This window comes from Mus pahari, chromosome 10 (assembly GCF_900095145.1).
Source record: "Mus pahari chromosome 10, PAHARI_EIJ_v1.1, whole genome shotgun sequence".
NCBI classification, from domain to species: Eukaryota; Metazoa; Chordata; class Mammalia; order Rodentia; family Muridae; genus Mus; species Mus pahari.
The window spans coordinates 49,569,695-49,585,571 of record NC_034599.1 but is presented as its reverse complement, the minus strand read 5'-3'; the positions used below and the strand labels follow the sequence as shown (position 1 = coordinate 49,585,571).

At 49.7% G+C, this 15,877-nt stretch overlaps 1 protein-coding gene across 1 annotated transcript in view; it reads left to right on the top strand.

The window, feature by feature from the left end:
• The window catches only part of Acsbg1 (acyl-CoA synthetase bubblegum family member 1), a 55,364-nt gene that overhangs the window by 21,698 nt on the left and 17,789 nt on the right, over nucleotides 1-15,877 (top strand). The window contains exons 3-5 of the mRNA XM_021207286.1: nucleotides 10,773-10,993; nucleotides 11,447-11,535; nucleotides 11,796-11,916. Coding sequence (XP_021062945.1) covers nucleotides 10,773-10,993; nucleotides 11,447-11,535; nucleotides 11,796-11,916 — 431 coding nt within the window. The remainder of the gene's footprint in view (nucleotides 1-10,772; nucleotides 10,994-11,446; nucleotides 11,536-11,795; nucleotides 11,917-15,877) is intronic.

Genomic DNA, 15,877 nt, shown 5'->3' with positions numbered 1-15,877 from the left:
TGTGTGTGTGTGTGTGTGTGTGTGTGTCTGTCTGTCTGTCTGTCTTGCATCTCACTCTGTAGAGCAGCAGTCCTTGAACTTGCCATCTTCCTGCCTCAGCCTCCTGAGTGCTGGGATGAAAGATGTAGGTCTCCACAACCAGAAGCGATTTCCTCCGAGCCAAACACTTTACTAGAGGCAGAGCTGCTAAGGGTCCCCCTCTTTAGGTCCTAGATTGACCCTGTTGCACACCAGGATTCAGACCAGCCCCAGCCTCCTCACCACCAAGCTGTTACAGAGCTCCTGGATTCCTGCCTGCTGGAGTCAGGGTTCAGCGAGACTCCCTCAGAGGCTTCTTGGTCTCCTCTAGTTCCCAAGAGATTTGAGGGTCCTGCATTCCAATCCCTAGGCTAGACTCCCAGGGAGCAGTGGTGCCAAGCCAGATGCTGGAATCTGACCTCCACACAAAGGCAGCCTTGTGCCAGGGCCTGGGACACATTTTCTTCCTAGCCCTTTCTAGGTTGAACATGAACCCCAGCTGAAGAAGGGAGGGGGAGAGACTCAGGGAGAGCCGCTGCCAGGGTCACACCAGATAGAGGTGCTGCCTGGAGTAGCTTTCCACCCCCACCCCTCCCCCAGGAGGTTGCCAGTCCTACCTGGGAGTTACAAGCTGAGGATTGGGAACTGAAGGCGCTTGGCCCAGCTTGGTTCCTAGGCCAGAAGGGACCTTGGAGGCCCAAGGGTTTTAAACCATTTTCTAGTCCCTTACTCTTATCCCAGGGGCACATGTCAGGGTCTAAGCTGGAGAACCAAACTGGAGAGACAGAAGGGAACAGGTTTCTATCCTTATCTCAAGAAGCTCATAGCTGGAAGCTGGGGAGCCGGAAGGGGTCCAGCTGTCACTTTAACCTGTTTTGAGGACAGGATTGGGGGAAAGTGGGAAGGGATTCCCCGGGGTCTGGAGAAATGGTTTATCTATGAAATGGAGCCAGGGGATAATCCATCTCTGTCAACCAAAGACACGTGTGATGGGTCCGTGGAGAGACTTTTCCAGGGATCAAGGGACTTGGCTTCTCCTAGACATTATTCAGACAGTGCTTCATGACCTGGCCCTCTGCCCTCTCCTGGGGACTTTCTTTTCAAGGCAGGTAGGAGAATTCCAGACTTCATTCCTCTGTAGCAGGTGGTCTTAGCCCTGGGTCTCTTGTATTCATCCAAGCTGGCTAAAAACCCTAGAGCCCAAGAACTGGGAGGGGCTCATAGCTGTTACCTATTCTTCTTTGTTATCACGCAGACAGGGAAACCAAGGAAGGCTCAGGGATGGCAGAAATCTGTTTAGAGTCACTCTGCCCTTGACCCATCACTGGGACGCCTAGCAGGGGACGGCCAGCTTCAGGGCCTCTCCTACCAAACACAGAGAAACAGAATCATTGATCTTTTAGCAGAATAGTCTATGCCACACCACCAAGGCCTGGAAGACCACTCTGACCTGCGTGTCTGTCCTTATTCTTCATATCCCGAGGCCAGTGTGCCCTCTGCACCTTCTATATCTCTCAAACAGTCCCCTGATGGGTTCCATAGGTCACCCAGAGGCCCTGTCATGGGATCCCTGTGTGAGAAGACCTGGGGCTGCTTCTCCACAGGTCATTGAGGGAAGGGCTATGGCATGCTGTGAGGCAGCTCTGAGATCATTCATGTGGTCTTAAAGGAGAGAGGTCTGTCACAGGTCTGAGAGCCTGGTGTCCTCAGGCTCAGTGTGTGTCATCCTGTCCCCCCCAAATATGCTTGACTTCTGAGGCTGGCTATTCCCACAGACTTTAGGAAACACCCCTATTCCCCACCCCTGTCCTCCACCCCTCAGCTTCCACCGCTGTGCTGGTGTTTTTCTCCTCCCTAGTCTGCAGTTTAGAAAGCTTTGTTCCAAAAAGTCCAGAGCACACACCTCCCTGCCTGGCCAGCACCCTTTAGCACAATGGGTGGCTTGATAAATGACATGCCAGGGTCATGCCAAGATGAGAAGCAACATGAAAGTAATAGACGAAGGGGGAAGACCAGGTGGGGTGGGAGACGGCACAAGTCCTCCCCACATGCCCAGCCCGCCTGGCTCTGGGATAGGCAGTTACCCAGCTAGTACTGGTCTGCGGCTTCTAGCACAGGCCTTTTTGCCAGCTTGGTTCCATTTGCATGGCAGATTGAGCCGTATTAGCTGCTGTTCAGAGTCTTCTCCAGTGGGGATCCTGGTTGCCTGGCTTGGTAATAAAAATTTCAACCGGCTGTAAATCATGGCTAATATTCCAGCACTAACCTTAAGTATAGCAAAGAGCCAGTGTTTGCACTCCTGTTGAATTTTGAAGGGTTTTGGCAGTCCTACCTGATTCCCTACGTTTTTCCAGTCTCTAGCAGACCATCCCAAACAGGGAGTGTCTCTGAGCAGTTTCCAGCAAGCCCATGGATCAGGCCTACCCACCCTCTCTCTATTTACTGGCTAGTCTTCCTAGCGAGGGGACACTAGACAAATACAGGACTAATGGGATGGTGTTCCTCTCCTTTTATTTCCTATGACTGGCTCATCTGTACCTCCTCTGGGATCCAATTTCCTCCTCAGCAGCATCTTCCCCTGCCCCTCCCTGGCTCCCTGTGAATTTAAAAAATGCATGTGTGTGTGTGTGTGTGTGTGTGTGTGTGTGGTGTTTGTGCAGGTGTGCATGTGGCTACATGTGTGTACAGACTCAATATTGGGTGTCTTCCTCTGTTGGTCTGTACTATTTTCTAGAGACAAACTGTCCTGAATGCACTGTACACAGATTGGATAGAGTGCTTGTCACTAAGCTTAGGAAAGCCACTTGACTCCCCACTCCCACCCCCGCCCCATCCCACCCCCCCACCCACTCAGTGTCGAGGCTATAAATACCTTCCATCATGTCTAGCTCTTTGCCTGGGTGCTGGGCATTTGAACTCAAGTCCTTATGCTTGGACTGCATCTCCCCAGTCCCCGTTTTCCTTCTTTTAGCTTGATGCTGTATAACTAATAAGCATTTTCTTGTATCATTAAGTATTTTGATATCTTAATGACTGTGTGGGAATCCCTGGTTCCCATGATGCATTTCACTAGACCCTGTTGGACCATGGGGCTGTTTCCAGCCACACAGGAGGAAGCCCATCTCCACGGGCTTACTGTATACTGTATTTGTCTCATTGTTTCACAAGTGCAGCCTGTTAACCAGCATCGTGGCTGACTCCAGAACTCCTCACTCTTTCAGTGAGACAGCACTGGCAGCCTCCTTTGGTAAAATTATCAGCGGGTGTCTTACATTGTATCCTTCTGAACAATGGAGCCTGGAGGGCGATGGGCTTGGCTTGGCTTGGCTTGGCTCTTGCTGCTTTGGGGTTTTTCCTTCTGGAGGAATCAAGAGTGAAGGGTAGAAGGCAGGCAAGATGACTGTGGGAGAAGATACGGTATTTATCCTGAGGACAAGGAAAGAGAAAGGGAGTATTTCGCGGAGGGAAGGAGGAGGAACGGGCTTCTTTCTCTCCAGTCCCAGCTCTCCTCTGTTCTGCTGCTTCCCTCTGCTCCTTGTTTCACTCTGTGGAGTGGCTTCCAATACCTCAGCATCTCAGCATGTGTGCCTGATCTCATCTTGCCTGTCTCTGTGTCAGTCTGTCTATCCTGATCTTAGTCAGTCACCTCTGGGAGGGAGGGAAAGAGCTGAAGAGCTCCGACTGTGTTACTCATCACCTACATGGAAGAGCACAGCTGAAAATGCTTGCCTGCACAGTGATGCATGGGCGTGTGGCCCAGTATCAAGCTCTCTTCTCACTCATGTGGCCAAGGTCCGGCACCTGTGGGCAGGGATGGATCCTTCTGACTTCTCTAGCTTGTCTTTAGCAGGCCACACCGATAGCTAAAACCCAAGCTCAGACCTCTTAACTTGTCTAGACACATCCCCTTGGCCGTAGGCTTGGACGTTGGCGGAGGGCACGGTGTCAACACAGGTTTTGGGAGCAGGAAATACCCCCAGACCTCTGTTTTCCATTCCTTCAATTTCAAAATCCAAGGGCAGGCTTTTCAGCTGGTGCCAGAAGCCCAAGGGCCAGAGACATGCGGTAGACTCAAGCCAGGGGGACACAGGCCAATGTAAATCACACCAGGCCCTAAACGATAGGGGCTTGTTTTGTTATGTCCTACCTGTGGGTCTTTGGGACTTTCCCCCTGCCTGCATTTGGATAGCACCATGCCCTGCCCTGCCATCTTCCTCGGGGCCTGGGTGAAGTACAAAGATAAAGTCTTAGATCTCTTTGCCGCACAGTCACTCGGCCCAGCCCTCTACTAGAATGAGAAGGCCAACGTGTCCTTCTGTAAATACCTAAAGGCCTCTACTCTGTACCAGGCTGCTGATTCTCAGGATCTAGGGAAGAGGCCACCTGGATTTGAAAGCAGGAGAGGCAGTTGCTGAGGAATTACTTCTAATGCTTTGTCTTAATTTGGTTCCCAAAAGTCGCTCTTCCAGACACTGAGGGTCCCTACCCAGTCTTTCTGTAAGGCAACTCTTTATTGAATTGGAGGAAAACAGACTTTTAGATGGCGCAGGCAAAGGACTGAGGGGGGTGAAGAACAGACAGAATTGCCATGAAAGGGAACAGAGAGATCAGAATTAAAGGCCCACCACCATGTAAGAATCCGGCAAAGAGGCCCCAGGGGTGATTCCCTTGCTTGGGTCTGGGGAACCAAAGACAAAAAATAGTTTTAGAAAATGTTAACTCAGGAATACTGGAGGGGAGTGTGTGTGAGCCTGGGGGGAGGTTTAGAAGTGCCCAGCCATTGAACTAGTTAGGCATATTATAAATTAAGCTGACATGTGTGTGCCTTTCATTCATGAATGCAGGGAGCTCTAATGGGTGGCTAAAAGTGCGACCTGCCAAGATCTCCTCAGTGCAGATTACCAGCCAAGAGCTCAGTGCAGATTAACAGTTTAACAGCCAAGAGCTCCGTGCAGATTAACAGTTCAGCACTACAGGCAGTTGCAGGTGTGGCTTTACCGTCCAATTAGCTTGGGCGCGGGGACCTTCAGCCAGAGGACAGCATATGGACTTTAAAGTGACATGGAATATGTCCTTGTCGCAGGGCGAGAGGTCTTCCAGCTAGAGTCACAACGCGTACAAAGGTACAGAGACAGGAGGCAAGTGGGGCTGGAAATGTCTCAGGCGATGAGTGGCTGAAGCTGGGATAGCTAAGGGTTATGTGAGAGAGAGCCTGGCAGAGAACAAGGAAGCAGCCAGAACAGGACGTCCAATGCGCCTGAAGAAAATATTTTGAGCAGATCTGATTGAGATTTAGAAAGGATACGTTGGAAGCCTGAGGAATGTAGGGCAGATTATCAGCTAGAAGGTCCAAGGTTACAATGATAGGATTTGGTCAAGAGTCACTATCTCTCCCCAGAGGCGATATGGGAACCAGGTTTATAGTGAAGTCCACCCTGAGGGACAGCACACCAGATATGGACAGTGTGAGTGTCAGGGAGTGTATGTCGGAACCCCAGTTCTGTCAACCAGCCCCGCTACCACTCAGCCTCCCTGCGACCCACACACAGCTTTAGCTGGGTGGCAGACGATTTGTAGGCATACAAGACTGGCAACCAACTCATGACAATGGTGGCCTCCCGCGGGAGAAGGATGACTGGGTCTCAGGAGGGGAAGGTCTCTGTCCTGTCTCATGAGACTAGGAGGGAGCCGAGCTGCAGTCTAACCAACCTCCTCTCTTCCCGTTTTGTTTTACTCTTTTCAAGCAGCAGGTAGGCTGAGCACACAGAAGCCAAAGCATGGGCTCTAGGCTGAGCACACAAAAGCCAAAGCACGGGCTCTCGGAGCTAAAGCAGGGGAAAAAAAAAAAAAAAAGGTGAAGAACTCTATCCAAAAACATGCGTCAAAAATGTAAACATGGCTAGGGCTGGAACACATTCTTAGAGCGTGCTTGGGTTCAATCCAAAGCTTCAAATTCCTTAGCACCAAAACAAAATTTTAAAAGAATTTTTTTGTTTTTAATCTGATCCAGTAATCCTACCGCTAGAAGTCTGTCTTGTAGAGAGTATGAGATGGATGGCTTGTTAATGGCTATGTTTGATCTGACCCACATCATTTTTAAAATATTTAAATGTTCAAAAACCACAATATATATATATATATATGTATGTATATATATATAATTTATTATATATAATAAGTCTGATTATACACATATATTCAGACTTCTGATAACTCTTGGTCTACATTTGTCTTAGTTACTTTTATTTCTAAAATAAGACACCATGACCAAAGTAACTTATAAAAGTCAGTATTTAGTTTTGGGCTCAGGGTTAGAATCCATGAGCATCGACAGCATGAAGCACGGCAGGAGGCGGGCAGGCAGGCAGGCATGGTGCTGAAGCAGCAGCTGAGAGCTCACGGCTCAATCTGCAAGCATGAGGAAGAAAGACTGGGGATGGGTGAGGCTTTTCTGAAACCTCCAAACGACCCCAGTGACATACCTCCTCCAACTAGGCCACACCTCCTAATCCTTCCCACACAGTTCCACCCACTGGGGACCAAGTATTCAAGCTCTTGGGCCTGAGGGGACATTCTCATTCAATGCACAACACACCTACTGGGCAGCAGGTGCCACCGCTAAGTAGCAATGGCCTTTTCTGTCCAGCACACACTTCCATTTCCTCAACAGTAGCCCCTGACTCCTCTTACCTGTCTAACAGAGGCTTGGGGGTACAGTTATTGTCCTTGCATTATAGATTTCCCCCTTAAATATTTTTAATTGACAAATTGAAAGCTATGTACTTATGATGGAGTGTTACATTGTGAAATGGCTAAATGGAAACTGTTAACATACGCACTACATCACAGACTAAATTTTTTGTACTGAGAGCACAGAGGCAGCTCAGCCATTTTCAAATACACATGTTAGTTACTGTCCTTTCTCAAACGTTGTAGCTTTTCTCAGACTAGGGACATATCATACTGTTCAGGGTCTCCATCAAAGGAAAAGAAACCGAGGGTCCACGCGGACACCCCACGCCTAAGGGAGCAAGAGAAACCCATCATTTCTTTGTGGGAATGATGGTTGTGCTTTAGGTTCCACGGCAAGTCCCTGGGCCCTCATTCATTTATTATTCATTATTGTGCATTATTGATTATGATGCTGACACACGAGCCACAGAAGTTTCGTGGGCATTTTGAATCTTCCCTCCTCGGTTATCTCTCAGAGGGTGTGGCCTTTCTCTTTCCCATTGTGCTTCTTTTTGAACAAACACCAGCAGCACTGATGAGCTGTGTTTGTGGCTCAGTGTAGACTGCTGTGCAGGGTGTATCCCCAGCAGCATACAAAACCAAAAACAACACGACTGTGACAGCAGCCAAATAAAAACCAAGTCCTTTCTGCTATGTTTGGGGGTAAGGAGGCCACCCACGTTCACAGCCCAGGCTTCTGACCCATTTCATATTTCTTACAGGAAGTATTCCGTTTTTGTTATCAAAACAAGAATTATCACTGCTTAGCAGTAAGCCTCTTGGTGTGGGCTGGAGATGCAGCGCAGCAGTAGAGCACTTGCCCTAGCACGCACAAGTGCCTGGTTTCAATCTCCAGTCCATAGTGAAAAAGAAGAAGGAAGTCTTGGCTTGAGGGAGGCTTTAGTGATGGATCACAGGACTGAAGCTTACCTTTGCCTGCTTTGGCAGCTAGCAGAACAGGTGCAGTGGGCCGTGAACTTCTAGAAGAGACCATAGGAAGAGGAAACCACTTTTTCTAGTCTAAGTGGTCTGTCCCCCAGGACAGCAACTAGGCGTCCAGCTCTACACACACTAAGCACACTGGCTTCTGGGTCCTTGCTCGGTTTGGAAGGTCAATCTCCTCCTCCTCCTCCTCCTCCTCCTCCTCCTCCCCCTTCCCCTCCCCTTCCCTCTCCCCCTCCTTCTTCATCTTTTTTTAAGACAGATTCTCATGTAGCCCAAGTTGCCTTCAAACTCGCTATGTGGCTCAGGACAAGCTTGAACTTCTGATCCTGCTGTCTCCACTTCTTAAGTGCTGGTTTTATAGGCATGTATGACCACACTTAGTTTATCTAGTGCTGGAGACTGAATCCAGGGCTTTGTGCAGGCTAGATAAGCACTCTACCCCCTTGCTACATCCCCAGCCCTCCTCTCATTCACTTTTCTCATTATTTTAGAGGCAAAATAATACTTCACTAAGGTATAGTTTATAGGCAATTTAATTCACCTATTCTAAGTATGCAACCCAAAGGTTTTTTTTTTTTTTTACTTTACTTATTTATTTTACTATTTTAAAAAAATTAGTGTTCTGCCTGCATGTATACCTACCTGCCAGAAGAGGGCACCAAATCTCACTATAGATGGTTATGAGCCACCATGTGGTTGCTAGGATTTGAACTCAGAATCTCTGGAAGAGTAGCCAGGGCTCTTAACCTCTGAGCCCTAAGTTTGCTTATTTATTATGTGTTTGTGGGTTGGACACGTGAAGGTACCATGCTATACAGGTGAAGAGCAACTTGCAGGAGTCAGTTCTTTGCTTCACTGTGTAGTAGGGATGGAGCGCAGATCTCTAAGCAAGTGCTTTTATTTACTGAGCATCTTGCCAGGCCCAATCTAATGATTTTTTTAAGAAATTTTCAGAGCTGTGTAATCATCACCATGATTCACTTTTAGAATATTTCATCAACCCCGAAAGATTTCTTCTTATGGATGTTCCCATTCCTGCTATAGGCAACCAGCCCATCTTTTCCTGGGTACTTCTTCTAACTGAATTCACAAGATGCATGGCCTTTTGCATCTGGCTTCTTTCACTGAACACGGTTTGAGCTGTCTCCGTGTTCAAATCAGAATCAGTGCTCCTTCTTACGGTAGAAATGGATCCCATTGGGTAGATCACTTACATCGAGACAATAAGCCTTTAGTCACCTGACTGTGGATGTCTGAGTTCTTTCCCCTCTTGGGCTGATAGATAATATTGCTATAAACATCCACATACAGGCATTTGGTGTGGATAATGTGTTAGTGTGTCTTGTGTGGATACCTAGGTGCCCCAATGCCAGGTCCTGTAGTGACTCTCTGAGAAACAGTTAAGCTGTCTCCCATCTCCCAATAGGGCTGTACTGCTGCCTTCATTCCCACCAGCACTGCCTGAGCACCCAGCTTCTCTGTCCTACCTAACCCCTCTTACCTTCCATCATCACAGTACATCCAAGAAGAAGATAATGTCTTAGGGTCACATTAGAAAGTGACAGCGTCAAGGTTTGGAACTCAAGTTACCCTGACTCTGCAGTTCCTCCTTCAGCTTTCTGGTTAGTGGATGGAAGGCCTTCTCTCTGGTGCCCTCTGCTGGCCTAGCCTGTATTTCTCTCAGGCTGCCATGTCCCTGGCCATGTTTCCTTCTGACTGGACCTGGACCTGTTCTGCCTCAGAGCCCGGAGCTTTTCCTCCTTCTACCAACTTCAAAATCTATGTGCAGTCTGAGAATGTATCTCAGAAGGGCGCCCAGTCTGTTTGTCTAACTCATATAGGACCAGAGGCAAGATACCCTGTCGATGCCAGCCTGAGGCTAGCAGTATGAGGAAACTGTCTTCCGGCAGGTGTGATGGAGTATGTCTGGCAAGCAGACAGCAGTGAAGCCCCAGGGGTCCTGGACAGCTCACTCTCTACCAACTTGTGCTCACTCTTTTAGAATGATCATCCTGGTCCCGGGGAATGTCCCAGTCAGATATGGTGGCTCATACCTATAATCCCAGTACTTGAAAGGCAGAGGCAGGAAGATTGTAAATGTGAGATTAGCCTTTAAAGACTCTGAACACAAACAAACAAACAAGCCAAAAAGGTCTATAGGAGTTCAGAATACCCAAGCAAACTTCCTGTACAAACAGGAAAATGGAGGAGAATATGCATTTATTGAGTACCTGTGTCTCCCTCATCTATACATTTCTTCCATTCCCCATACTCACCGATAAACGCTGTACCTTCCCCCTGAGGAAGCAGATTCAGGCTGTAGTATTTGCCTCACCTCACACGTTCCGTAGTTCAGCCAACAGGAGGATGCCTCCCAGTTCTGTTTCTGCCCACCATACACAGTGTCCCAAAGTGTGGGATAAAACATCAGGTGAGTGTGAGTTCAAGTCCTGACTCAGCCTCATCCTTGCTGTGTGACATGGAGAAAGTGAGTGAAGCCATCTGGGCCCCGGCTGCTCATCTGTGACATAAGCCTGTCTCAGGCCACACCCCTGGAGATGGCTGTGGCATGTGATGGCTGTGAGAGAAGGCCGTGGCGTGGTTGGACATCTAGACTTTGGCCGTCAGGTCTCTGCCCTCAGGCTCAGCTGACTAGGGATCTTAGACCTGCTGCTATTCAGTCCCCTCCAAAGCCTTGGCTTTCTGTCCAACTGGATCTGCCCCCACCTGCTGGCAGGAGCCTGAGAAGCTCTGAGCCCAGAGATAGTTTTTTTCTTGTGAGCTGATACAGCTTTGCTTCTGCCCGTCCCCATCCTTGGCAAGCAAGCTCTGACTGGATAAAAGCAGAATAGGGCCTGTTTCAGTCTCCTCTTCCCTTTCCTGCTTTGCTCCTCTTCTAAGGCCAAGTAGTCATCCAGCCCATCCCAGGCCTGGCTGGCCCGCTAGCTCTCAAGATTCTGTTCTAGAGGCAGCGGCAGTAGCAGCAGGCATGGAAGCCCCGCCCAGGTCGGAACTGGATTCTCTGAAGACAACCCCAGGCGGGCTTGACTAGACTGTGGTCTTCGTTCCCCTTGCAGAGGAAGCACTATGGACGACTCGGGCGGATGGGAGAGTGCGCCTGCGCCTGGAACCTTTCTGTACTCAGCGTCCCTATACCGTGCACCAGATGTTCTACGAGGCCCTGGATAAGTATGGGAGCCTCAGTGCTCTGGGCTTCAAGCGCAAGGACAAGTGGGAGCGCATCTCTTACTACCAGTACTACCTGATTGCACGCAAAGTAGCCAAAGGCTTCTTGAAGGTAGGAGCCCATCACTCTACATCCCTTCCCCTTCCCCGCCCCCACCCCAGCCCCTGACTCACTTTCTAGCTTTAGCTCTCAAAGGCCTCCTTCCCAACTCCCCACCAGGCAAGGTCCCTAGAAACCACCATTGTAAAGTCTGACACTACCAGATGGGCTAACACTGTATCTGGGTCCTGTGCTAAGAAGTTTATATTTATGGAGCCTTTATCACAGGCCACCTTCCAGCAAGGCTGGGAAACCTAGTAGTTAGGGCTCCCTAGAAAATCATAGAAAGGGTCAACGGGGCTGCCAGAAACTGATGCCCCAGGAGGTTCTTCAGCTGGTAGAATCTGAGGTGGACCTGGTGGGGTCTCTGTAGTCTAGTGGAGAGCAAGACCAAGGTGGGAGGTGAGGGGAGGCCCTTTCTACCCTTCTGTGTAGCTGACCTGCCTATCTGCCTTTGGCCTGGAGCTCGGCCTGGAGCGTGCCCACAGCGTGGCAATCCTCGGCTTCAACTCTCCAGAATGGTTCTTCTCGGCAGTGGGCACAGTGTTCGCAGGGTGAGTGACTGAGCAGGGATTGGCGATGGGCAGAAAGTGCGGAGAGGGTTGTTATCTCCTTAGTGAGCCCTCTGCCTCTCCCAGGCATCCCTTATCTCCCCTGGGGCCGTCTGGGCTTGCTTTTCCCCATCCCTGCCTGCCGAGATGACTAAGGGCCCTACCTTAAGACCTCTGGAGTTCCCCGAGGATGGAGGCTGTGTGTGTGTGTGTGTGGGGGGAGGGTGGTTCCTCTGCCTGATATGATTTTCTTGGACATGTAGGGGCATCGTCACTGGCATCTACACCACCAGCTCCCCAGAGGCCTGCCAGTACATCTCCCATGACTGCCGAGCCAATGTCATCGTGGTTGACACACAGAAGCAGCTGGAAAAGATCCTGAAGGTTTGGTGGGAAGGAGGGTGAGCATGTGGTTAGAAGCTGGACTTCTACTCTAGAGTGGGACGGGTACTTTACCCTCCACCCAGCAATCTCATTCCTACAGTCCATATGAACATGCAACATGCATGTATGCGCATGAACCTGTGCGGGGACACACACACATATAGAAAGAGAGGGGCAGACAGGACAGGGACAGGGGAGGAAGTTAAGTGGGTAATAGCACTTTTCACTCATACTTCTGGCCAGCCCATTGTCTAACATGGCTTTTCCTCTGGGCAGGGTCTTACCTAAGGGGAAGGATGTGGACATTGGGCCCCTCTGTGGCTTACTTTACTTGCTGGAAATGTGCCTTGAGCTATAGCCACTCATTGGCTCCTGAGGGTCAGGTGCTCAACCTTCTGGAGAACCTGGGTCTCCAGAGAGACCATAGCAGATGCCTCCCCTCATCTCTGCTCGAGAAGTCTCTTAAGCCAAGAAGAAGCAAGCTGGAGCTTGTAGTTCTCACTTGGCTGTAGAAATCCTCCCTAGGGCAGGCCCGGGCCATGGGTGAGACACCCAGTAGGAGCTCCTAAAGAGGAGAAGGTTCCCTCATGATTAGCTCCCTCAGGTGAGCGCTAAGAGTCACTAGCTCACAGAGGGACCTCCAGGAAGCTTCCGGAGTCCAGGCCTGCTGAGGTCACACTAGTGCTGGAAAGAAGCCGAAACCGGCCTCTCCCTGAGAGAGGCCAGGGAGAAATGCTGAGCTGGGAGCCAGGAGAGCTGTGGGAGCGGAGCTGAGGGGGACCCAGACCCCCAACAGGTCTAAGCGGGTACCTAAATCATCAACTGAAGAAACAATTTCTCTAACAGTAGTGTTGGCCTGGCAGGGTGTGACTAACCCCCCCCCCCCCGAGCTTGTCAGTGAAGTTGAATAAGGTTCTCAACCTTGCATCTCGTACTGGGCTACCCTGTACTAGATTCAGACTCTGTGGGAGTTTGGTCTAGTCCAAGACATGTGACCATAAGCTTTTGTACCAGTTTAGAGTGGTTTTGGAAACTCCATTCCCCCTCCCTTCTGCTTTACTGTGAAGAGTCTATCCAGTGGCTCCCTTGAATAGTGAGGGATTGCCCTGTCTCTTTATGGGGTCCTTTTTTGAGCCCTGCTTTCAGTATATCACTGTGAGCATCCCCATTTGTCCATCCTGGATAAGTGTGTAGGACTGGGAATGGACAGATAGGCTTAGATTGTGTGGCCCTAACCAGTAATCTGAAACAAGGAGGACTGAGCCCTCTCTTCAGGCATCCTTCTCCCCTTGTCCAAACTCAGTCTGAGAGCCAACTGGTCAACCTTCTAGAACCATGGGACCTGAGTTTCCAGAGGCCATGGAAGGTGTCTTCCCTTGCCTCCACTGGAATACTCATCAGGGATATATATCTGTTCCTGGCATTTCCAAAGCACCCCGAGACTTTTTATGACCTTGAGGGATAACCTAGTAGCCTCAGAAGCACTGAGGTCATTAGGTCATTTTCTGAGCCTCACTCATTATAGCCTAACTCAGAACAGAACTAGGCTCCCCAAGGCCCACGTAGGCCTGAAGCCTTGATAGTTCAGGAACCAATCTAGCATAGTACTGAGGCCTCATGCGCTCTCCTCATCATCCAGGTGAGCATGCCTCTTGTTGTTGTCCTTGTTCAGCTCACGTGTAGGTAATCATGTTGATGAGACTTCATGGGTGGAGCTTCTGACACAACTAGGAGACACAACCTCACAATGATCCTCTGGCTCTTAAATCTTTCCAGCACAAAGAACTACAGGCGACTAGGGAATGCTGGGAGCTGGAGAGTTAATCCTCCCCAGGGATGGGCACACCAACTATCCAATACCAAATACCCCTGAAAACATAATATACACGTAACATTATATAGACTGAGTATTTATGTATTTAGGAGCGTGTATGTGTGTGTGTGTGTGTGTGTGTGTGTAACAATAATTAATGAAAAGAGAGGTCATGAATTTGGACGAGAGCTAGGGTCTCTGGGAGTGTTTGTGGAGAGGAAAGGGGACAGGGTAAATGATGTAATTATAATCTCAAGAGAGGGGTGGTGTTTTAAAAGAACCAATCCAGCTCGGCCGGCGAGACTGCTCAGACAGTGAGTAAAGCATCTTCCGGGGGTGCATGAGACCCTGAGTTTGGATCAGTGACACACACATGAAAAGCCAGACCCAGCAGCAAGTGCCTGTAACCACGGATGCAAGAGAAGGAAGGAGACAGATCCCCGGAGCTCACTGGCTAAGCGTACTGAAGGGCCTCGGGCAGAAAGGTCAGAGAGTGGTTGAGGAAAGACATCTGCCGTCAACCTGTGGCATGGCACACTTGTGCGTGTGCACACGCATGCGCAGAGGGCAGCGGGGAATGGTTAGATCCCATCTCCTGAAATGGCAGTGCCACTCACAATGTCCTAACCAACAGTCTGGGCTCAGCTCGGGCTAGACTGAGAAGGAAGGATCGCAGGCAGGCAGATAGAAGTCGACACCCAGCAATCCTCAGGAACCTGCCTAGCAGGAAGAGCCTTCCCTTCCCTACCTCTGGCAAATGGGAAATCTAGCTCCCTATTAACATATACATGTAGCACATATCAAAGCTCCAAGCTACCCTCCAGGCTTTCTCCTCCACATTAACATTAGCACTGCCTGTCATGCACCTGAAATCCATTTGGTTCTTTCCAGCCTGTGTACGTCCTCTTCACTCTACCCTAAATTTCCAGGCTACTTCTTCTCCCTCCCTTCCACTGTCACACTGTGTCACATGCCCCCTCCCCCGGGTGGCCATGGCAGCTTTGGACTCCCCGAAATGCCTCTGGTTTCTCTCTCCCCCACCTGACAGCCATGAGACAGTTTCATATTTACAACAAACCTCCACCCCACCCGTGTAATGGCCTAGTTCAGTGGTTTCGCTGAGCCCTCATAAGAAGGAAAACCAACTGGAGGCCCCGTGGCCAGTAGTATGCCACCTCTTGACCCCTCCCGTGCTTGTATCTGGATCTTGGGAGGAGGAAGGCTGGACAGCTTAAAAAGCCGCCCACAAGCTTCTGTCAGGGAAACAAACCGTCCCTAGCTGACAGCTGAAGAAGATGAAGTCTACCTTTAGGACCTCAGTAAAATGCCTGCCTTACGTTTAAAACAAAAATTTGTGTTATGAAAATTCTCAAAGAAATAAAAGCAGAGACTGATATGTTTTGTAACGCAGTGGCATGATGTGGTGGGAAGGGGTGCCTTAGCGGCCCTGAGCTGAAGCACCACCCCCCCGAGGTACCAGCCATATGACAGGTCTGGTATAAAATGAAGTTTATTTGGGAGCATGAGAAGGGGGGTGAAAAGGAGTGTGAGAAAGACAGAGGATAGAGAGGGATAGAAAGAGAAAGGAAAGAGAGAGAAGGGACGAGGCTGGAACATGTGGAGAGACATGGGGGGTAGGAGAGGGGTGGAGAGAAAGACAGGGCTGAGAGAGCAAGGCCAGAGGGGCGAGGGGAGCCAAATAGTCCTTTGATAGCCAGCCAGGCTCCTACCTGGCTAGGTAGCTGTTGGGCAGGGACTAGAAGAAATGCTAACAGACAATCGCTGCATCATCAGGTTTCACAGTTACCATGGTCCTCCTGCCTCAGCCTCCACAGTGCTGAGATTACAGGCACATGTCTCCATTCTTGACTGTGGTATTCACTCCTTTCAGATTGCTCCCTACTGAAGAATCATCTTTTCCCTTTTCCACATGAATGAATTAGTTAAATAATTACAATATTCACATGATCCCAATGTCAAAATTACATGTTACACTTGAACTTTCCCTTTGTTCCTATGCTTGCTCCCTCTCTCTGCCTGTAGAGAGTCAGTGTAATTGTTTTTAAACATCCTGAGTCCCTTGTGGCAAACATAGGCAAATGCCTCTTGCTTATGTGTGTGTGTGTGTGTGTGTGTGTGTGTGTGTGT